This window comes from Vigna angularis, chromosome 4, assembly GCF_016808095.1.
Source record: "Vigna angularis cultivar LongXiaoDou No.4 chromosome 4, ASM1680809v1, whole genome shotgun sequence".
NCBI classification, from domain to species: Eukaryota; Viridiplantae; Streptophyta; class Magnoliopsida; order Fabales; family Fabaceae; genus Vigna; species Vigna angularis.
This window is the reverse complement of record NC_068973.1, coordinates 22,015,993-22,039,385: the sequence shown is the minus strand read 5'-3', so window position 1 is coordinate 22,039,385 and position 23,393 is coordinate 22,015,993. Positions and strand designations below refer to the sequence as shown.

The window sequence follows — 23,393 nt, the reverse complement described above, 5'->3', positions numbered from 1 at the left end:
TCTTTCATTATTGTTCATCTAGATTCACCATGAATATGGTGAACTAAACCTTGTATTGTTGTTGGGGAATCAATGTAGTCTTGTGAAACTCTCATATATGGAATTTATGTTTTAACATCTTATTTTAAGATACATGCTTTCTTTCATCATTAGTTAGGGTTTTTCCTCCTTGCTTAAAGCTTGCATTGTTTAACTCATTCAATGCCATGATTATTGATTTTGTCGATATGGGAACGTACGGGGAAATCTAGATCCGGGGAATTTCTCCCAATAGCATATTGCCTAGACATAGGAATATGAGGGTTGGTTGCCGTTAAGCTTCTGCACTTCAGAATTAATTATTAGGGATGCTAGGAATTGTATGAACTCGTAATTAAGGATAGGCCTTCTTGCAAGGTGATTCAGAGAGTGGCATTAACATTGATGAAAAGAATGATGAATTCCTAAAGTATATGAGAGTGGATAAGATAAAATTGATTACCCCAACAACATACTCATCCATCTAATTCATTAAAGTGTTTGATTTCCTCTTTTCCATTGATCAAATTCATGCATACATGTTTAATTATTGTCTTTTGCATTTAAAACCTACAATCAATTGTTCACAAGTCTTAAATAATCAACAAATCATATAACTAACTAGGTCGTGAGTCCTTTGGGAGAACGATACTTGGTCTTACCGAGTTTATTACTTGATACGATTCGGTCACACTTGCCGAGGGTTAAACAAGTTTTTGGCGTCGTTTTTCGGTGTTCATAAATTTTTCATCAATCTCCTCTATCTTCTATTGTAACATTCGGATCATCTCCACTGGGTCATCCATACTCATGTTTCTCGTGGTCACCATTGGGTCTTTTCAAATAACTCGGCCCTACGGTGGGCGCCAAAATGTTTCGGTTATGGGGCTGAGTCACCAAACTCCTTCACAATTTGCCTTCTTATTGTCCGGTCACGCTCCAAGCTCCGTTGTCTGGCTTTTCCGTCCGAAAGGGAACCTGTCAAAGATCCTCCGATGCCAAAGTCAGTATACGAACCGTTCGACAATGCAATAGAACAGTAATAAATGTATAGTAAATGCAACCTATCTACTACTTACCTTTGACTTGTAATTATAGTTTTCGCCATGGGCTTGAGATTAGTGAAAAGTTAATCACGGCCCAATTTCAGTCCAATGGCTCTAATCGCAATTTACCTTAATCATGGTTAATGACCCAGAGAACCTACCGGCCGGTCTTAGTACTTCTGTTCGATAAGGTTGTTTCGGTGTTGCCTTCTTTGGACTGTTCGGTCCGTATGGTACAATATATATATATATATATATATATATATATATATATTATTTTTTTGTTTACTTAGGTTTACTTTATCTGAATATTATATATTCTTTTTCCTTCTTATCAACACACACATGCATCAGGAACAGTTGTCCGGAATGATTCAATAATAATAAGTGATGGAATAATGAAATAAACTATGTTTGGTATCATACTCCATAGGTTGCTATTTGTTTCAGTTTTCACCAATAAATATTTGTTACCGTTCTATTTTTTTCCCAATGTATTCATCTCCACAAAATCCACAACATATTAATTTATATTCTTATTAATAAAAATTAAGCATACAAATTAAAAAGTTTGGCTGGCGGTGGTCTCTTTGTTTCGAGCGTTTCGCTTCGTTGGCTCCAGTTTAACATGACATTCTACGAGTGTATAATGAAGAAAATGATTGATAATCATGAAATCATGAAAATTATAAATTCAAATATGCAAATTCAGTATTCAAATATACTATTACATTTGTTGACATATCTTTATCTTCAGATGTACTATATGCTTTTGGTTATAAATATAATGCATATAATTTAATAATAATGGCTGTGATGACTGTTCCACTCATTTGTGTCTGCATATACTGTTTCGTTTACCGTCATGCATTTCTACAGCTTCTATATTAAGTTCCAATATGAGTTTGACTTCAATCATTCACAGGTTTTAGTTACCACTACACGAAAACAACATCTAGATTGAAGTTTCAATAGTTTATTAAATCTTCATCGTGGTTACTCTTTCAAATTGCTTACACCAACTTGATTGTTTGAGAATGGAAAAGACAAGATGAATATATTATGCATCTGTGTTCTTTATGATTCTCACCTCTGCAAATTCTATCAACTCTATGCCCCCCTTAGCTCAAAAACTATTTACATAGTTCTAACTTCATGCATCTACTACTGCTTGATCAAAACAACTAGGGAACTTGCTAGTTTCATCAAAGTTCAGAATCCAAGAAAAGCAATTGTACGCTCTTTCTTACAAAACTGAAAATAAAAGAAACTAAGAACTAATTATGAATTGGAGGGTTCTTTTTTGCAGGAGTGTAGTCCATTGTTGTCAAGTCACCAGTGTCTTGTTCCTGTTGCCCTCCTTGATTTACCTTAAACTGATTTTCATAGCTCTTTTCTGCAGAAACTGGAGCTAATTCATCCTTAGTCTCTCTTAAACTTCTGGCTGTAAGCAAAAATCAAAGAACACCTAAATTATACACTCAGATTATACACATAATAATTGTATTGATAACTGATTTAAAGAGTAAAACATGATTTTACATCAATAGATAGTAATTAATGTAGTTATAATTTTCCTTTTTTTTTAAAGATAGTTCTGGCTATCTAGTGTTAATGATAGTAGAAATTTTACCGTTAAATGGGACAACATCTTCTTTAGGGATTAAAATTAAAAACGTTTTAAAAAAACAATTCAAAACAAAATAAAAATAAATTTAGAACCACAAAAATATATATATTTAAATATAATTTGTAAAAACACAGGAAAGTAAGGTCACCTGTAGCATTAATGGAAAGGAAACAAAGCAAGAGAAGAGCAAGGAGAAGGAAGCGTTTGGTGGGTAACATAGCCATGAGAAACCTTGAATTTGCACGAAAATCTTCTTGTTGGCCTCTTTTTATAGGCAAAAATAGAAGTAGTTTCAAATAGGATGTGAAGACATGTGGTGCACTGCACTCTTCCAGGACAAGAAAAACAATGGCTACAATTTTGGTTCAAATCATTGTCTCCTGCTCTGTCCTGCTTGAAAACGACACCCTTTTGCTTGGAAAAGAGTATCCAAGCTAAGACCATGAATGCCTTCGTTTACTTCTCATTATTTTGCTCTGTCCTCTCTTTTTATGCCTCGGTTTCCAACCGAGGTCAAAAGTATTAGATTTTTTGTTTTATCTGAATATGTCTCGATTCAAAAATTGTTGTCTATAGATAAAAATAATCGCTGTCGTTTTTTTTGACTGTACTAGTAAACACTTCGCACTTTGCCATTTGTTAATCAACAAAGATCTGCAACCTAAGATATGGTGCCTAAATAAAAGTAAAATAATTCTATAAAGTTAAGGACTATAAGTAAACCAATTTTTTTTATGAACTACTTAAAGAAGAGAGACTTCATTCGTATGTACAAGTACAAGGAACTTATTAAATATGTACTTATAACAACGAAAAGATAATCAACTTCGGTTAGGTTTAGAGAAAAAGGGCTTAGTTCTTGTAACGAGTGGTTTGAGTCAAGTTATAACTTGTCTCTAAATTTTGCTTGTAAGAGGTATTTATTTGATTTTACTTTAACCCATTAAAATCACTGACTTCTGATTTTGATTTATCTTATGATTATTTCTTTTTTAGACGAGATCTAATTCAATTCACCATGAGTTTTCACTTTCTATTAATGTATTGGAATTTCAAAAGTACTCACTTAGACGTTGATGATTTTTCCAAACAGTTATATATACACGTACGATGTATAAATTAAATTATAGTTGCTTACAGTTCTTAAAAGTCAATAGTACATAAATTGAATTATAAACCATAATAGGTTAAAAATATTGATAAAAGAGGTTAATAGGTTACAATTTTAGTAAAACACTCAAAATAATGAAATTTACTGCAAAATAAAATATAATTAGTTAGTTAAGCGTGAAGAAAACACGAATTGAGATGAAAGTATTCTGTTTTTTTTTTCTTTTCTAATTTTGATTGGAGTTATTTTGCAGATTATAACTTGCTTTTGCACTATTAGAATTCATTTTAAATTTAATTCAACCTTAAAATTTAATTAACATGAAATTTGTATTTATTTTTATATTATAATTTTATTTTATTTTGAGTAAATATATATAATTTCTATCACATTTTCTAATGTTGATAAATTTAATATTTTAAGTGTAAAACTAAATAATTATAGATAATTTGATAATAACCTAAAACAAAATGTATGATAAATTTTGTTAAGAAATCTTTGATGTGACGGTAAGAAGTTAATTTTAAGCCTATAATTTAATATAAAAATCAAGCAGTCCATAAAATGAGATATTTATATTTATATTTGATTTTATGTCATATAATTAGTGATATATGATATTGGAAATGTTTATTTATTAGGATAGATTGGAGCTGACCATTAGATTAGATTGGATCTTTCACATCTTGAGACGACTATTTACAGCATATTACCTAACTAAATTTTAATTCTTTCGATAAGTTTTGTCTATATGTAATATGTACCGATGTTCCAAATGACAATGCCTGGAAAAAGGATAAACAAAAACATCGAATATGTCGATCAAAACTATTACCTTTTTCTTTCATATCATTTCAAGAATATAAAATCGGTGAATTTTAATTTCCCTACACATATATATAGATACTGTCAGCGTGACGCAATTTATGAAATTTCTTCATCTGGTATGTCTATAAAGCATACAACTGATACAAAATAAATAAATATAGACACGATATACGTGTATATCTACCTACCTATCTTATTTTAGTATTATGTAAAATCAGGTAGGAAGTATCCCAAAATAGATTTGAATTTATTTGGCCGTCATCTAATTTTGAATTCTAAATTAAATCTTAAAAGAATGTAGTGGAAGGGAAATTGTTTCTTCCCTCTTCTCCTACATGGATGGATTAGATTTTCACATTTTCAGTATCAGAAGTTCACTGAATTTCTCCCAGATATTTTATGTGGCCACCATTTCTAGCTCATGATTCTTGCTCCACTGCAAAAGCTGCACTGATATTGCAAGCTGAAATTCAGAATCTCCCTTCAACTTCATGCTGATTATGCAGAGCACCACATGCCAGTTAGTTCTTGAATGCAGACTTTGCTACTTCCTAACACACTTATATATAATCCTTAAGTATATGGTTATATTTTATACATAAATATTGAACTTGGATATACTATTAGTGTGGTATCTATGAGTATGTAATTAAGTATATATATTAAATTTCTGAGTTTGATCATTTTACCCAGATTTGGCAGAAGAAGTTCGTACTAAGCACACGGCACTTTGAGTACCACATGCATGGAGTGGCTGATATGCATCCATGCATACCCATAGAAATTATAAGGATAGAAAATGAGGAAGAGCTGCATCCAGTGAAGGCACTCTCTTATCTAACTATGTCCCTTTACAATATATCATTTCCATTAATCATGCATAGTTCTTGACTAAACAAGAAAGGAAACAACATAACGAACCAGAAAAGATAACCGACATTGATGGGGGCTATTCCTTCATTTTCAAACAAGGTCACAGAAAAATCACGTGGCATGTGGGGCTCTATTGTCCCTTAATTGCTTCTAAATTAAACATCAGTTTATATTCATGACAACTATCAAAGACAAACACTGATGGAAAACAAGGATTAGGAATAGATAAATTAATAAACAAAGAGATATACCCTTTACCTAAGCAATTACCCAAAACTAAATAATATAATAATGTTTACAATATTTCCTGTTAATTCTAAACAATTCAATTACTTTTAATTATAAATTCTTTATCAACAAGTTGCTTTAGCTATAGGTATTTCCTTTCTTCAATATTTTATATGTTCTCTTATAAATAATGCAAATAATATGTACGTAATGGCTTATTAAACAGCTCATTCAAATTTTAAACTACACATTTGTGGTATAAAAACTATTTTTTTTTATAAACAAAACGTATATTAATATTTTTTTATAATTGAGTAATGATTAGAGTAGATGTATTGAATTAACTAGAAAAGAGAATAATTTTTTTTTATTACTATTATTATATTATGATACATGTGGATATTCTTACTATTGACTTAGATGATACATATTGAATTAATTAGAGCAGATTTGACAAACAATAACAGTAGATGTTCTTACTATTGAGGTTGCTAGCTATAGTTTTGATCGTAATAGAAAACAATACCTAACCCAATCTGATATTATTTTAGAAACATATTTGAAACGTATGACAAAAAGAGGATATGGTTGATAATGCTTTCCGATGCAGGATCACTTGGTGGAACTTAAAAGATGGTTTAATATATCTTTTAGTCCAAATCTTTTAAAAAGTTGATTAGAAATAGATTTTAAACCTAACTCAACCCCACAAAATCGGTTTGTAAGATGAAGTTTGCACCCACTTATAAAATATGAATTGACCTTATCTCTAGTCGACGTGAGACTTCCAATACAATTCCCTCACGCCGAGGTATATACACCTTGAGCGTGAGATTAGACATTTTTAATGGGTAGTCCGATAGCGTGTGGAACAATATGTCCAACAAACAACAAATATCGCTAAGATAGGCTCTAACCATGACTCTGATACCATGTTAGAATTGGACTTTAAGCCTAATTCAACTCCACAAAACCGGCTTGTAGAGTGAGGTTTGCACTTATAAACTATGAATTGTCCTTATCTCTAGTCGATGTGCGACTTCCAAGTTATTTTTAGTTTAAAATACTTTTTATATCTTGTGTTCTGTATTTCCCTTCTCTTAACATGTTATTCACTTTTATTTTGATGGCGCGATATACAAGTTACTAGGTTATTACCACCAATGTTAGATCATCTATATTATTATATAAATTATTCGTCTTATTTTATGTTCACATTTTGATTTTTTATTTTACTCTTTTAATAACGTTTTTTAATTAATTTTATTTTTAAAGTGATATTTTATTTTAAATTTAATCATTTTTATTTTCAAATTTTATTAGTTTTAAAATAAAAATAATTACTTATCATAAAATAATTAGTTACTAGATAAAAAATATCTATAATAAAATTATAAAATTTAATTATATTTTATTATAAAAAAGTACAAACACATGCGCATATATATTTTTACTAATTAACTATAATAAATCTTATTACTTCACAGCTAATAAAAGCGTAAGCTACCAAATTGTTGAGGACTAAAAAGCAAAAAATTAAGAAGCTGGTGGACAATTCAATAGACCACCACAATAACAACAACAACAATGACAACCACAACCCTCTCTAGCTGACAGAACTACAAAGCACTAGTACATTAGAGAGATATGACCTCGGTTACTTACGCTTATAAACACCGGTTCTGTAACCGGTGCATATCCACACGAGGTAAAAACTCTATCTCTTTTTGCCTCGGTTGTCAGCCGAGTCAATATCTCATATTCTCCTGCCTCGGTTAGGACCTGAACCGAGGCAGTACAGTGAAAGTAGTGTGTTGAAAGCAAAAAACGCAGAAAGCAGAAATTGAAAGCAGAAAGCAAGCATTGAACACAAACAAAATCTGATAATGCAATGTTGAAAGCAGAAAGCATTGAACACTGATAATGCACCTTGCAGGCAAACCCATTCAATGTTTGTGGAACTAAGAAAAGGTCTTTCTTCTACAAACACGAGATCATATCATATTTATTCAATATTACATAGAAGAAAAACAACAACACTAAAGTTTTACAAGACCACCCAAAACACAGATGAAGCAAAAATCCCGCCGCGCCCAAAACACAGATCAAGCAAAAATCCTGCCGCAGAGTCGCCGCAGAGCCGTCGCGCCCTCCGCATTTTCCTCTGCCGCTTCTCCTCCTCCTCCGCTGTCATCAAACCCTAACTCGCACCACCACCATCAACATCAGAAAAACCCAAATCGCAACTTGTTCAACCTCCATGGCCGTCGCGAATCAGCAACCTCAGACGACGCCGCGAATCAGCAACCTCAGACGACGCCGCGAATCAAACCCTAACGGCCACCGCTTGCTCTTCCCTCCAGAGGCGACACACTCAGACGAGGTGGAAGCTGCGCAGCCGTCGCACGACGAGGTGGTGGCTCAGAGGCGACACACTCAGACCAAATTGGCGGTAGGGTTTTCGCGAACAACCGAAGGGATCTCATTTTCGGAGGCAGCAATGGCGGAGGGCTCGCCGATCTGGAGCAGCTTGGCGATCTGGAGCAGCTTGGCGATCTAGAGCGGCTTAGCGATGGCGATCTGGAGCGGTAGAGGCAGCAGTGGCGGAGGCAGCGGCGGAGGCTACAGTAGAATGGGAGAGAACGGAGGGAAGAGTGGGAGAGCACGATAGAGAAGAAGTGAGAGCACGAAATATGTTGGGAGAAGTGAGAGCACGAGGGAGGGAAGAAGATGTTGGGCGGTGGAAGTGAAATGGAGAAGGAGCACATGCCTCGGTTTTCATCAAAACCGAGTTAGTAGTGCTTTTTAGGCATCGGTTGTTGAGCAACCGATTTAATAGCTCTTATCAGTCCCATCAACTGTAAAGTGGAGCAGGTTTGGACACCGGTTTATGCCTCGGTTTTACGTAGAACCGAGTTAGTAGCACGTTTTAGGCATCGGTCATAGGGCAACCGAAGCATATACTTAAGTTATTATTACGAATCTGCCACCGTGCGTTTATATGCTTCGGTTTCGCTTAAACCGAAGCGTATATTGCGCTTTCTAATCCTTTTTTTTTACTAGTGAAGCTTGAAGAGACTCTCCAACAGTTTATGCAAGAAACTCTCTCCAATCAAAAAAGCACTGAAGCTGCTATAAGGAATCTATAGATGCAGGTTGGTCAAATAGCCAAGAAGTTGGAAGAGATACCTATCAAAAGTTTCGGGGCTAATACTGAAGTTAACCCCAAGGAAGCATGCAAGGCTATTGTGAGTGTGAAAGATGAGAGGGAGAAAGAGAAAAAAATAGAGAACTTTGAATGGTCCATCAGCTCTAGGCTTGAGCTTAGCAAATTTTCCTCGCGGGAAACGCTCCTTTCGAAGATGAACCTACACCAGATCACATTCTTTGAACTCAGAAAACTTGCGATGCTTGTTAGCTTGAGCTTGATACTTCTCATTTTTTTTGCTTAGAAATTTTCTCGCTCATGCAACTTCTTAATTTTCTTCACCCGCATCTCCACTAAAGACTCTAACACTCTACCTTTTTCATATATTCCATACATCACACTAAATAGATATCATATTCATGGAATACGATTCACTTTCAAGATGCCTTGGTGGTGAAATGGTAGACACGCGAGACGCAAAATCTCGTGCTAAAGAGCGTGGAGGTTCGAGTCCTCTTCAAGGCATAATATTGAGATCTCTTATTGAATTGGAATAAGTTCGACAGCGTAAAAAGCTAATCGAAAGTCTTTTATCCTACCCTATATAAATAAGTTTCATTCTCACATAGGTGTAAAGAGAAAAAGTAGTAGCTATTATAGATAGCTAAAAGTCTATATAGGGTAAAAAGTTTTTTCTGTCACAAGTAAAGGAAGAAGAAAAAGATAACAAAGGAAAAGGTGTTCATCAAGACTCCCTGGAGAAACATGAAGAACTTAGACCAGGCATCCCAGTGAGATTCAACAAAAAGTTGTGGATTGTGAAAGAACTCAGAACTGATAGAGAAAGCTACTAAAGATCAGTTGGTGTGGAGAAGGAAAAGATGACACCAAGATTAAGGATGTGACATGAGCCTATTGGGTCAAGCTAGTGACGTTAAAGAAGCGCTTACTAGGAGACAACCCAGTGTTTTAAAAACATTTATTTTGTTTATTGTTTCTTTAGTTTGAATTTTTGTCATTTGAATTTTGTTTCTGTTTATTTTTTTTGTTTGCTTGATTCTAGTGTGCATAGTCTGTAATGATTGAAAGTTTGATGGGTGGAGAGAGATTAATTAATTGATTTGAGTGTCGTTGTGAGAGCTAGGGAAAAGAAACTTGAAAATTCTAAGTTGAATCTGAGAACCCAAGACCAGGAATACCCAAAACAAGCAAAAAAGCTAAGGGAGAAAAGTGTCGCTTCCCGCTTAAGCGCCCCCTAAGGGGCGCTCGGGCGGCGCGACTGCAGATTTGGGTTTTAAGTTAGGGCTCAAGCGGGATTTCGTCCCACTTCATTTTTTCTCTACCCTAGGATTTCACCCAAGCCCCCTTTCTCAGATTTTCTCCACTCTAGCCTCCCTAAACTCTCCTCCTAGGTTCTCTTATCACTTTCCCCCTCATTCCTCCACCAAGAACCGTAGTTCTCACCCATTTTGCACCATTCAACCATTCAAGTTTGGGGTTTTAGAGTGTGTGGCTGCTAGAAGTTCAGATTTCTACCATTTGTTTGAGCACTATCCACTAATCCTTTGTCTCCAACCAAGTAAGTCATGCCATCTAGTGTTTTAAGCTCTTAAAACTTTGAGTTTTGATGAATGTTGAGGAAAAACTTGCTTTTTAATGATTGGTACTGTCTATGCATGAATTTCCACTGTTTGGACCGATTAAATTGTGCTAATTGTGGTTTGGACTGAGTAAAAATGGAATTGGAAAGTGAAAATTGCAACAAAGCCACGCTTGACAGCACCGCGCACCGCTCAAGCGCCCCTTGAGGGGCGCCCAAGCGCGACGCGACAATAATTGTTTTCTTGTTTTCTGGTCTTTTTTGTTTTGGGCAGGTGATGTTGAAGGCTCTTTGTTTTGCCCTCAGCTTGAGTGAGAAAATTTTGTTGATTTTTTGGGACTAATCCTTGATGATTTCTGTGTTTGTATTTTGAATCTCTATGTGCAAGAATGGCTTCATCATTAGGAAAAAGGAACAAAACTCTTGGTACCAAAGACAAAGGAACCAAGAGGAAGGAGAAGGAGTAATTTTACTCTATTAAGTTCAGAACTGCAGCTCATGAGAAACTATGGAGGGAAGGAAACTGCTGATGGAGCGGAAGGTGGCCAACATACTCTCCTTGGCTCCTCAATTTGAAAGGGAGCTGAACAATAGAGACTGAGGCCATTTGGCAATCTACCCCACTCCCGCCAACATTGCCATTGTCAAGGAATTCTATACAAATGCAAAAGCATTAGGGGGAGAGCAAGAGACGTACTTTAGCTACGTAAGGGGTAAGAAAGTTGCTTTTGATGTTGACACCATTAACACTTTTCTAGGTATAGACTAGGAGGAGCAATGCCAGTATGCTTTGTCCATGATGGAAGGAGTGGACTATGATGATGTGGAGCAGACTTTATGTGTGCCTAGAGAGCACTTTCAAAGAAACAGGACTGGGCACCTATCCACATCATAAGACCCCATCTGACGCCTCTAGCAAAGTATTGGATGGCTTTCACTCATGCCAACATCCAGCCATGCTCCAACATCCAGCCATGCTCCCATGTGTCAGACATCACCATCCAGAGGGCCGTCTTTCTTTACTGTGTTCTAAGGGGTCTCAACATCAACATTGGGTAGGTTATAGCTGATGAGATCCAAAGTTGTGAGACTGCTGGGGACTACCCTTGGGACATCCCTCCTTGATCACCCATCTTTGTGAGACTACATGTATTGATGTTTGTAGACCACCACTGGAGCGTCCAAGAAAGGAGTTGGATGCAACTTACTTTACACACTATTGTGCAGTGGATGAGCCAGGCCAACCAACGCCACCACCATAGCAGCCCAGGGCACACAAGAGAGTACCACCACAAGCCCAGGAGCCAGTTCATGAGGCCGCTCCTTTTCAGATGCGGGACATGTACTTTTCTCTACTAGATGCTAGATTGGTTGCCGTATACAAGGGGTGAGCAGGAGCTATTGAGGACACTAACGTCCGCCTTTCCTAAGCGACAATTCATATCTTAGGAGGACTTTGCAGCCCGAGTGGCATGGCCTGCTGACCCAGCATAGGAGGGTGGTAGAGTTGAAGCAGCTGAAGCTTCAGCCATGGATGAGAATGCTGAGGATGAGGAAGCTGAGGAGGATGAGGACTCTAATGATGATGAGTGATGAGTTGTACTTGGCATCTACTAATGGATGCCACCTTTGTTATAGAACGGGAGTTTTGTTATTTTACTGTTTTTATTGCTTTGATTGTTAAACTTTATTCTGTTTCTGTTTTCATTGTTTTCCTTTTGATCAATTGTTTTGTTGATTGTACTCTGCTTGGATAAATAACACTACTTTGATTCAACTCTCTTGTGTTTTATGATAAGTATTGCTTTATGATGCTCTAATGTATTGATTGACGTTGAGATGATGTATGATGTGCTAATATACATGTGATGGCTCACAATGTATGAAATAGGTGCTTGAGGTAAAATTTGATTGAGATACTGAGTAGTGTGTTTTTCTAAATTCTGGGACTTGAGAGTTTACTTGTGTGAGTTTTAGGCTTCAGAGATTTATTGAATAATTGCTATTGCTTTGGAAGCATGATTGATTTTGCCTAAATTTTATGTGATTGAACTACTTGCTTGCAGGTTTCATATGATCAAGGCCATCTTTTGTTATCCCCTACTCTTTTAGCCTTCACATGATTTTTGTCCATTGAAAAGAAAACAATTTGTTTTAACCTTTGAACCTTGAGCCTTGTGCATGTGTTGAAAACCCTTTATGAAAATCTTTACCTTAAGTTAAGTTGAGAACATTTGTGAGGTATTGATAAAGGTTCAAGTTTGGGGTTGCTGGAAAGATTGAGAAAGGAAAAGAAAAAGCATTGAGCTAAGCAGTGAATACATGAAAAGCAAAAACAAAAGAAAAAGAATGATGAAAAGAAAAGAAAAGAAAAGAAAAACTCAATGCAAGGGAAAGCTGGGATTTTGCGCTTGAATGATGAAATCATAAATGTTTCTCTTAACTCAAGGATTTTGCTGACCAGAAAAACCAATTTCCTTCTTAGCCCAGCCAAGTTAGAAGCCATGAAAAGCCCTTGCGATGAGAACTTTTTGTGAGTATGTTTGATTATGGTTAAATGAAAAGCGTAGTTAATTTGTGTTACATTGTGATAGTAGAGTGAAAAAGACATCAACACCTCACTATACACCTCTTAGTGAGTGATACACTTTTGAGTGCTTGAGTGATACACTTTTGAGGGCTTGAGTGACACACATTCCTTGGTGAGGAGTAGTTCTTTGAATTTCTGATTGCATCTTTGCTTGGTTGATTGATCATTCTTAAGGATAGCATATGTTGAAGTATATGAGCATCACATTAATATTGATGGAATTAAGGCATCTGTACATCTTGACTGACATTTGTATGCTGAGTTGATAAAAGTGATCTCTTTTCCTGAAGGAGAAAGTTTTTGTAAAATGTTGAGTCATTGTAGTGATTGTTTTGAAAAGTTGAGTTACATTCTGTTTTGCTTGGGGACAAGCAAAGTTATAGGTTTGGGGTTGTGATAACAATTGAAAATACTGTTATATGTGATGTAATTTTGATACTAAATACACCCTTTTCTACTTAGAAACGTGCTTGGAATCATGTTTTTCTATTAAGTTGTGTGAATAAGAGAGTTGAGGTTGAATTTAATGGTTTTATGACTAATTCCCCTTGTTTTGGCAAGAAATGAGATAATATGGAAAGCAGAGATGAAGTGTCAAGGGGATGGAGCTCGAAAAGGCTTGGAAAAGCACCAGAAGGGAGGAATGCTCGAAGCTTAGGCGCCCCGTTTGGAGGCTTAAGCGCAGGAAGCTCTGCTCACCGCCCGGGCGCCCCTTTCGGGGCACTTGAGCGCTATAAGCATGAAGCTTGGGCGTCCTTTCTAAGGCTTGAGCGTAGGGAAGCACCGCTCACCGCTTGGGCGCCCTAAGTGGGGCGCTTGAGCAGTAGCGACACGGGCTTGGGCTTTGTTTCTATTCTGTTTTTGCTCTATTTAAAGGACCCAGACGTCCTAGGTTTTGTATCTTTGGGTGGAGGAGCACAACAACACACTCTTTCACTCTCTGAAGGCGGATTTAGATGCGGGAGGTGATAATAGTTGAAAAATTGTTATTTTTATACTTAATTTTGACATCAAAAACAACCTTTATGACTTAGAAACTGGCTTGGAATCATGTTTTTGCTTATGTTTTGGAAATAAGAGAGTTGGATGGGTTTTATGCTTGGTTTTCCTTATTTCTACAGGAATTGAGATGAATTAGATGAAAGAAGTTGAAGTAGTAAGGAGCTGGACTCAAGAAAGGAAGTGAAAGTGCTTAAAAGAAGAGCCGTAGTCACCGCTGAGCGCAATTCTACCGCTGAGTGGAATTATGAAGTCTCGCAGTCACCGCTGAGGGCCAAAACTGCAGCTAAGCATCAATTCTAAAGACTCGCATTTACCGTTGAGCGCCATTAATTTGGGCTTGGGCCTATTTTCTCTAATTTTTAGGAAACTATATAAGGTTTTAGCCGAATTAGGGTTAGTATCTTTGGACATAAAGAGGCGAAATCACACTTTCTTCACCCCTTAGAGGAGGATTTTGGATGCTCAATCTCTACTCTTCAACTTCTAGGGTTCTATCTTTCATTCTTTCATTGTTTTTCATCTAGTTTCACCATGTCTATGGTGAACTAAACTTTCATTGTTGTTGGGGAACCGATGTAATGCTTTAAGACTCTCATGTATTGAATTGATTCTTTAATTTATATGCTTTCTTTCATTAATTGTTAGGGTTTTTCTTCTATACTCTATGCATGCTTTGTTTAACTAATTCAATTGCATGATGATTAATGTTATTTGTATGGACACATATAAGTACATCTAGAACTAAGGAAATTCTCCCAAGAGCAATATTACGTAGACATAGGGATAGGAGGGTTGGTTGCCTTTAAGCTTCTGTGTGAATGTAATGCATGAATAATATCTAGGGAGACAAGACATTGTAATTAACTAGTGATTAGGAGTAGGCTTTCTTCACCGCGACATCAAGTTTAAGGTAAATTAGAAAGTGACATTAACATTAATGAAGAAAGATGAATTCTTGAATACATGAGAGTGGATAGGATGAGTCGGAAACCCCAACAACATAACCATTCATATTTTACATCAATTACTTTTGCATCTTTCAATCCAATTGATCAACACATGCATTCATATTTACTTTTCAGTATTTGCATCGAAACCTAAAAGATTTCATTTACAAGTCTAATTTAATCAACAAATCACATAAATGTTTAGGCCGTGAGTCCTTTGGGAAACGATACTTGGTCTTACCATTTTATTATTACTGGATACGATTCGGTACACTTGCCGAGTGTTAACAGGTTCCATTTTCTACTTTTTGGGTTTTTCTATCTCATTCTTCTCCATTGTTCATCTAGTTTCACCATGTTTATGGTGAACTAAACTCTATTTGTTGTTGAGGGATGAGGTAACCTTGTGAACTCTCATGTATTTGAATTGATTCTTAATAACATATTCTTTTTCATTAATTGTTAGAGTAATTCATCTGTGCTTATTACATGCTTTGTTTAACTCATTCATAGCATGATGTATGAATTGCATGAGTGTCGGGAGGTTCCTTACAATTCAGGTTCTTGTTGAATTACTCCCAAGAGTAATATTTCTCAAGGATGAGGGTATGAGTCTTGGTCGTCTTAAAGCTCATGATCTTCACATTTAATTACTAGGAATGCTAGGAATTGCATGAACTAGTGATTAAGGACAGGCTTATTTCGCCGAGGGATCGGGGTTAAGTGATTTAGTGAGTGACGTTAACATTAATGCATAAAGAAGAATTCTTACATACATGAGAGGGAACTTGGTGAAATCTAACCCCAATAACATACTCATCCCATATTATAAACAACATTCGTTCATCACTATGTTATTTTGCTATTGATCAAAGTGCATTCATATTTAAATTTTTGTCTTTGCATCTGAAACCAATGATCTCATTTTCTTTAAGTCTTAATTAATCAAGTTATCGCACGACTATTTAGTGTCGAGAGTCCTTTGGGATACGATACTTGGTCTTACCATTTTATATTACTTGTGAGATTCGGTACACTTGCCGATTCATCAACAGTTATACAATAATTAGTGTGAGTATGCAAATGTATGAAACTAATAGTAATCAATAATTCATTCGCATACAAGCACAATGTAATGGATTTAATGCAATCAGTTTTGTTCAATTCACTGATATACTCTTTGAATCACAAATTTGATTAACACTTATTTCATTAATATCAAACTTTAAGTACAATCAAATAAAGCCAAAACAAAAATGGCATATAAAGCCATCTATCACAAAACAAAACAAGACAATACAATCAACACAGAAAATAAATCACTACAACCAAAACAAACTAAAAGCTGTAATCACAGGACCCTTATTCTGTTTCAGATGACTCCACAACCTTCTCATTTGCATTATTCTTCTCACTCTCAGAATCATCTACAAAGGTGTCACCACATGCATTTATTCTTAGTGCATAGTCCATTTTCGCACAAAAACCCAAATTTAATCGAATTTATCAAATTTCAAATCATAAGAAAGCTCAAAACGGAGATTATTAATCAGTTTCATTAAAAACAAAGTTGACTTCATGTTTAACAAAGTGATTTCAAAAACAAAGAAACACATTCACAGATTATAATCGACTCAGTTCATAACATAATCAATTAATATTCGCACAACTATATTTTCACAGAAAATAATTAATCAAACAGTACACAGCAAACATGCATATAACAGTCAATCATACAAATGCTTATGATGGATGAAAGAGTTTTGTTACAGTTACCACAATTAGTTACTCAAGAATTTTTGATTTCATCATGGTAGTTCATCCTTGAAATGAATATTGCTTCAGCAGCTACTACTCCTTTCCTGCACAACAATTAAAAGGTTTTGACGTTGATACTCATTTGAACTTGAGTCTTGTGTTATTAGTAGCAGGAGGCTGTTCCTTGGGAACCCATTTGTATTCTCCCTTTGGAACACCAACATTTTTGAAATAACAATTTCTAACATTGTGACCAAATGTGTTGCAGTAAAAACATGCATTAATAGTAGGTTTACTCAGATCAATAAATTTCTTTGAGTTTATCCTATTACTTTTAGCCTTATAACCGATACCTTGTCTATAGATAGCTCTTCCAGATGATCTTAGCACAACATCAAGATTTTCTTTGCCTTGTGTAAATTTAGCCAACCTGCTGGTTAAGTAATCAATTTTCTCAAGGTGTACTGGACAATTATCACATTCTTTCTCAACAATTTGTATCTCGGTCTTGACTGTCTTTGCAGATTTCAAAGCATTTTCAAGATCTTTTTCAAGCTTTTCATTATCCTCTACTACATTATAAATTTTGTATTCATAGTTTCTTCTCTTAGAGAATAATCAATTCACCTTATACTGGAGTCGCATGGTTTCTGCATGTATCTCCTGAAATGCATCCAACAGCATGTAATACTTGACCTCTATTGGTTCATTCTCAAATTCACTATCACTATCATTATTAGAGTGTGTAGAGCCTGCCATGAAACATAAATTTGACTCCTCTTCAACGCTACAATCATCATCACTTGAAGAGTCTTCATCACTATTTTCCCAAGCACTATATGCTTTCCTTTGCTTCCTGTTCTTGTCCTGAGGATACTTGGTGAATTCTTTCTCCTTGTTCTTCAAGTTTGGAAAGTCAGATTTGATATGACCATCCTTTCCACATTCATAACATTGGACAACGTTGCTTCTTGAGGTCTTCTTTCCTCTTCTTGAAAAGCCTGCATTGTTAGTTGCAAAATTTTTATTCTTCATGAATCTGTTAAAATTTATGACCATCATATTCATGATTTCCTTTTTTGGTACTTCTGCATTTGATTCAGCTTCAGGTTCAAGATTCTTTGTAGCTTTCTTGCTTCTAGCCTTTAGAGCAATTGATTTCTTTTCTTCAAGTTATTCTTCCTTCTCTAGCCTTCCAAGCTCCAAGTCATGTTCTTTAAGTTTTCCAAATAAGGTGGCCATGTCCATGCTGGTCAAGTCTCTTGATTCAAATATTGTAGTGACTTTCGGCTGCCAGCTTTTGTTGAGGCTTTTTAGGATCTTTATGTTGATTTCTTCTTTATCAAACACTTTCCCGAGAGCCATGAGGTGATTGACTATGTGTGTGAATCATTTCCATACTTCATAGAAAGTCTCTCCCGCTTTCATTTTGAACAGCTCATACTCTTGTATGAGAGAATTCTTTCTGGCCCTTTTCACTTCATCTGTTCCTTCTTGTGTGACTTCAAGATCCTCCCACATTTCCTTAGCAGTTTTACATTGGGAAATCCTGAAAAATTCATCCATGGTTAGTGCATAAGCAATAACATTTCTAGCCTTAACATTTCTAGCCTTAACATCTTGAGTCCACTCTGAAAAGTTTTTCAAAACAACTTTTCCATTTAAAACATGAGTGGGCTCATATGGATTGTTTATAGTTGCATCCCAAACTCCTTTATCCACCAATTCAAGAAAGATTTGCATCCTTATTTTCCAAAAAGCATAATTTTCTGCAGCAAATAGTGGTGGTCTATTTGTCGAAGCACCTTCACCAAAGGTCTGAGAATTGAAAGCCATTTTCCAAGATCAGTCGATTTAACGAAAATAGTAATCGACTAGTTTTTCAAATCTTTTATGAAAACCAGCTCTAGTGCCAATTGTTAAAATATAATGACTCAATTTCTCACACCAAGGATGGGGGAGGGGGTGAATTGGTGAAGTATAAAATTTAAAACTTTCAAAATCTTTCTCACCAAAAGAGATGTCTTTATAGTTTTCTTGAAACGCAAGTTAAAAGATTTTCAATGTAGCGGACAACAAGGTTTTTATAGAGACCTCACGTCAAAAATATAAATCACCTCTCTATCCCTCTAATCAAAATATAGGCAGTACATAATCCCCTCTCCTGCAGTCCAACCCCTTTGAGGCACCCTCAAAGTCAAGAACGTAGCACGTCCTTCTTCTTGTAATCACAACAGGGAACTCAACCCAATCTTCAGCAGATTGTAGAACTTGATCTTTTAGTAGACCCCCAAATGTACAGATAGATCAAACTTTGAAACTCAGCAACCTTGCTCTTCAAGAAATCACAAAAGTTGATCACTACCATCAAACTAGTTTCTTGGATCCTTTTTCTTTTTGTAAACTTTACACTTTTCTGCAAAAGAATACGAAAATGTTAGAATCACATTGGAAAAAGTTTAAAGAAAAAGAAAAAGAGCATTGAGAAAAGCAAGAGAAAAGAAAGAGCAGAAAGAAAGAAGAAGAGAAGGATGAGCTCCGAGAATAAAAGTTGGGATTAAGTTGAGAAGTGGTTTCTCAAGCCTTAAAAAGTCCTTGTGCTGATAACTTGCTTGTGAATGTGTTTAATGTTGTTAAATGAAAGGCAAAGTTGATTTGTTTGACATTGTGATGGTAGAGTGAAAGAGACACCTCATTGTTAAGATGTTGGCAAGTATACCGAATCGTATCAAGTAATAATAAATGGTAAGACCAAGTATCGGTTCCCAAGAGACTCACGACACTAAATAGTCGTGTGATTACTCAACTAATTAAGACTTTTTAAAACCAATTGAGGAATTTGAATGCAAAAACAAGAAAATAAATATGAATGCACTTTTGATCAATTGAAGAAAAACACAAAGGTGAAAGAATGATATTGAAATTATGAGATGAGTATATTGTTGGGGTTTAGATTTCACCTAATTTACTCTCATGCATATACGAATTCGTCTTCTTCATTCAATTGTTAACGTTACTTTCTAAAGTACTTAAAACCTGATCCCTCGGCAAAGAAAGCCTATCCTTAATTACTAGACCATAATCCCTTGCATCCCTAATAATTAATTTTGCATTATGATTAGAAGCTTAAGACGACCAATCCTTCTATCCCTATCCCTAGGCAATATTGCTCTTGGGAGAAATTCTCCAAATCGTGGTTTCTAGGTATTTCCCAATAACAAAGAAGACCATAAAATCATGCCATGAATGATCAAAACATAACAAGCATAGAGCAAAGGAGAAAATCCCTAACAATTGATGAAAGAAGCATATATAATTAAAACCAATTCAAATACATGAGAGTTCACACGGTTACATCATCCCCCAACAACAAATTGAATTTAGTTCCCCCTTGTCATGGAGGAACTAGATGAACAATTGAATGAGAATGAAAGATAAACCCTAAAAACTGAGAAGGAGAGCTTCCGCATCCACTTCTGCCTCAAGAGAGTTGTAGAAAATCTGAATTTATGTCAATTCTATCAAAAGATACTCTCTCTAGGTCGAGCAAATCCTTAAATAGAGCTGAATTAGATCATGGGCCAACGTTGACACCGCTCAGCGCCCCACTTAAGGCGCCCACTCAAGCAAAACAAAATATGACTCAGCCTAAACAATACTTCAATGGTTCAACATATCACAAAACACTTTCTTCCAAGACAAGTAATCACTCAAATCTACTTATCATACAAATCCTAGTCAAGATATATTGATGCATTGGTCAAGATATACAGATGCAAACTCATGAATGATCAACAACCAAGCAAGAATGTTATCCTATGATGCATGGAAATATTCCTCTCCAAAGATAGTGTTTTACTCACGCACTCAAAAGTGTATAGTGAGCTGACGCTCTTACACTCTATTATCACAATATCATATGAATTACCTTTGCCCTTCATTTAACCACCACTCAACATACCCACAAGCAAGTTATGAGCAACCACCTGTATATAAGACTAGACCAGGCATCATCTCAACATCAATCACACAATAAAGCAGCACAAGATAGTGATTACTCATCACACACATATTAGCTAAACCATCAGAACATATCTCATTAGGCCAAGTACATATTAACCAAATTCAATATTCTCAAATGCCTAATAATAAAAATAAAGAAAAATCCAGTTAGAATAGCATCCATCAGTAGATGCTACTCCCCATATCTAGCATCCATCAGTAAATGCTCCTCATCAAATCCAACATCCATCAGTAGATGCTCTCTAGCAGATCAACCCCCGTTGTCATCAGACTCATCATCATCATCGTCGTCATCCTCTCCTTCTTCTTCATCTTCCTCTTCCTGCTCTTGTTCTCTATCAGCATCCTCGTCCATAGTTGTGGCTCCAGATGCTCTAGCTCCTCCACTAGCCTGAGTTGGATCTGCTGGGCATGCAACATAAGCCTAGAATTCTTATTGAGACATGAACTGTCTCTAAGGAAAGGCGAAAGTTAGGTTCATCAGCAAAGCTCGTTCCCCTCTATATAGTGCCTCCATCCTAGATTCCATTAGAGACATATACATATCTCTCATCTGGAAGGGTGCAGCATCTTGGGCTTGCTCCTATGAGACCTTGCAGGATGTGGTGCTGGCATAGGAATTCCTGCCTCATCCAGCATGTAGTACTGGGTGTAATAGGAGGCATCTATCTCCTTCTTGGGCCGCTCAAGTGGAGGAGTGGAAGTATTCACCCCAGCTAACTCACACAATTGAGTAAGGAGAGAGGGATGCCCCAGAGGTGACTTGTTGCTGACGGCATGAGCACATTGCTTAATTTCATTTGCTATCACTTGTCCCACATTAATATTAAGACCTCAGACCATGATAACAGTTGAAAAACTGTTATTTTCATGCTTCAAATTGATACTAAAAGCAACCTTTAACACTTAGAAACTAGCTTAGAATTATGTTTTTGTTCATATTTTCAGAAATAAGAGAGTTGGATAGGTTTATGCTTGATTTCAGTGTTTTGTGCAGGTTTTAAGGTGAATTTGATGAAAGAAGTGAAGAAGGATAGAGATGGAATCAGAAAAGAACTCAAAAAGTGCAAAAGAAGAGAAGCCGCAAGTACCGCTCAGCGCCAGTTTACCGCTGAGCGGCACTCAAGAACACTCGTTGGCTCCGCTGAGGGGTGAAAGTGCAGCTGAGGGGAGAATTGACTATGCGCTGGTACCGCTGAGCGGTGGTATTTTGGGCTTAGGCCTACTTTTCTGTAATATTTCGAATTGTATATAAGCTTTAAGACTTCCTAGGGTTTGTATCTTTGGCTAGAGAAGACGCAAAACACACTTTTCACCCCTTCGGGGTAGAATTGGAGATGGTGACGACTCTCCTCTTCTCTTTCTAGGGTTTTTCTATCTCTTCCATTCTTTCATTGTATTTCATCTAGTTTCACCATGAATATGGTGAACTAAACTCTTCTTGTTGTTGGGGAATCAATGTAATCTTTTGAAGCTCTCATATATGGAATTTTGTGTTTAAACATCATATTTATGATCCATGCTTTCTTTCATCATTAGTTAAGGTTTTTCCTCTTTGCTCAAAGCATGCATTGTTTAACTCATTGGATGTCATGATTATTGATTTTGTCGATATGGACACATACGGGGAAATCTAGAACTAGGGAAATTCTCCCAAAAGCAGTATTGCCCAGACATAGGGATATGAGGGTTGGTTGCCTTTAAGCTTCTATGCTTCAGAATTAATTATTAGGGATGCTAGGAATTGTATGAACTCATAATTAAGGATAAACTTTCTTCGCCAAGACATCGAGTTTAAGGTAATTTAGAGAGTGGCATTGACATTGATGAAAAGAATGATGAATTCCTAAAATATATGAGAGTGGATAAGATGAAATTGGTTACCCCAACAACATACTCATCCATATAAGTCGTTCAGTGTTTGTGTTCTTCTTTCCCATTGATCATCACATGCATACATGTTTACTTTTTGTCTTTTGCATTTGAAACTTATAACAATTTGTTCACAAGTCTTAAATAATCAAGAAATCATATAACTAACTAGGTCGTGAGTCCTTTAGGAGAACGATCTTGGTCTTACCGAGTTTGTTACTTGATACGATTCGGTCACACTTGCCGAGGGTTAAACAAGTTTTTGGCGCCGTTTTTCGGTGTTCATAAATTTGTCATCAAGTTTTTGCATGTTTACTTTTTGTCTTTTGCATCTGAAACTTATAACAATTTGTTCACAACTCTTAAATAATCAAGAAATCATATAACTAACTAGGCCGTGAGTCTTTTGGGAGAACGATACTTGGTCTAACCGAGTTTATTACTTGATACGATTCGGTCACATTTGTCGAGGGTTAAACAAGTTTTTGGCGCCGTTTTTCGGTGTTCATAAATTTGTCATCAGAGCACACAGTAGAGGAAGATAGCTTTGTGTGTCGTGATGTCTAACACATGAGAACATGGCTGGATGTTGGCATGAGTGAATGCCATCCAATATTTTGCTAAAGGAGTCAAGTAGGACCTCCTGATATGGATTGGCGAGTCATTCCTTTTCCTCTAAAACTGGCCACCTGTCATGCACAAGGTCCTCTCTACAAGAG

At 36.1% G+C, this 23,393-nt stretch overlaps 1 protein-coding gene across 1 annotated transcript; it reads right to left on the bottom strand.

Annotated features, from left to right (window-relative positions):
- Positions 1-2,020: 2,020 nt before the first annotated feature.
- On the bottom strand, positions 2,021-2,998 carry LOC108331381 (protein GOLVEN 2). Its single transcript, XM_017566028.2, has 2 exons — positions 2,843-2,998; positions 2,021-2,508 (listed from the first exon to the last, which is right to left on the bottom strand). The coding sequence occupies exons 1-2, from the start codon at positions 2,916-2,918 to the stop codon at positions 2,342-2,344; spliced, it is 243 nt and encodes an 80-aa protein (XP_017421517.1). The 5' UTR covers positions 2,919-2,998; the 3' UTR covers positions 2,021-2,341.
- Positions 2,999-23,393: the final 20,395 nt, after the last annotated feature.

Bases quoted from the DNA above. Each gene is read 5' to 3' on its own strand.
- LOC108331381 (XM_017566028.2), bottom strand. From the start codon at position 2,918: ATGGCTATGTTACCCACCAAACGCTTCCTTCTCCTTGCTCTTCTCTTG. The intron at 2,509-2,842 runs GTGACCTTACTT...TTTTGCTTACAG, and splicing joins CCTTTCCATTAATGCTACAG to CCAGAAGTTTAAGAGAGACT.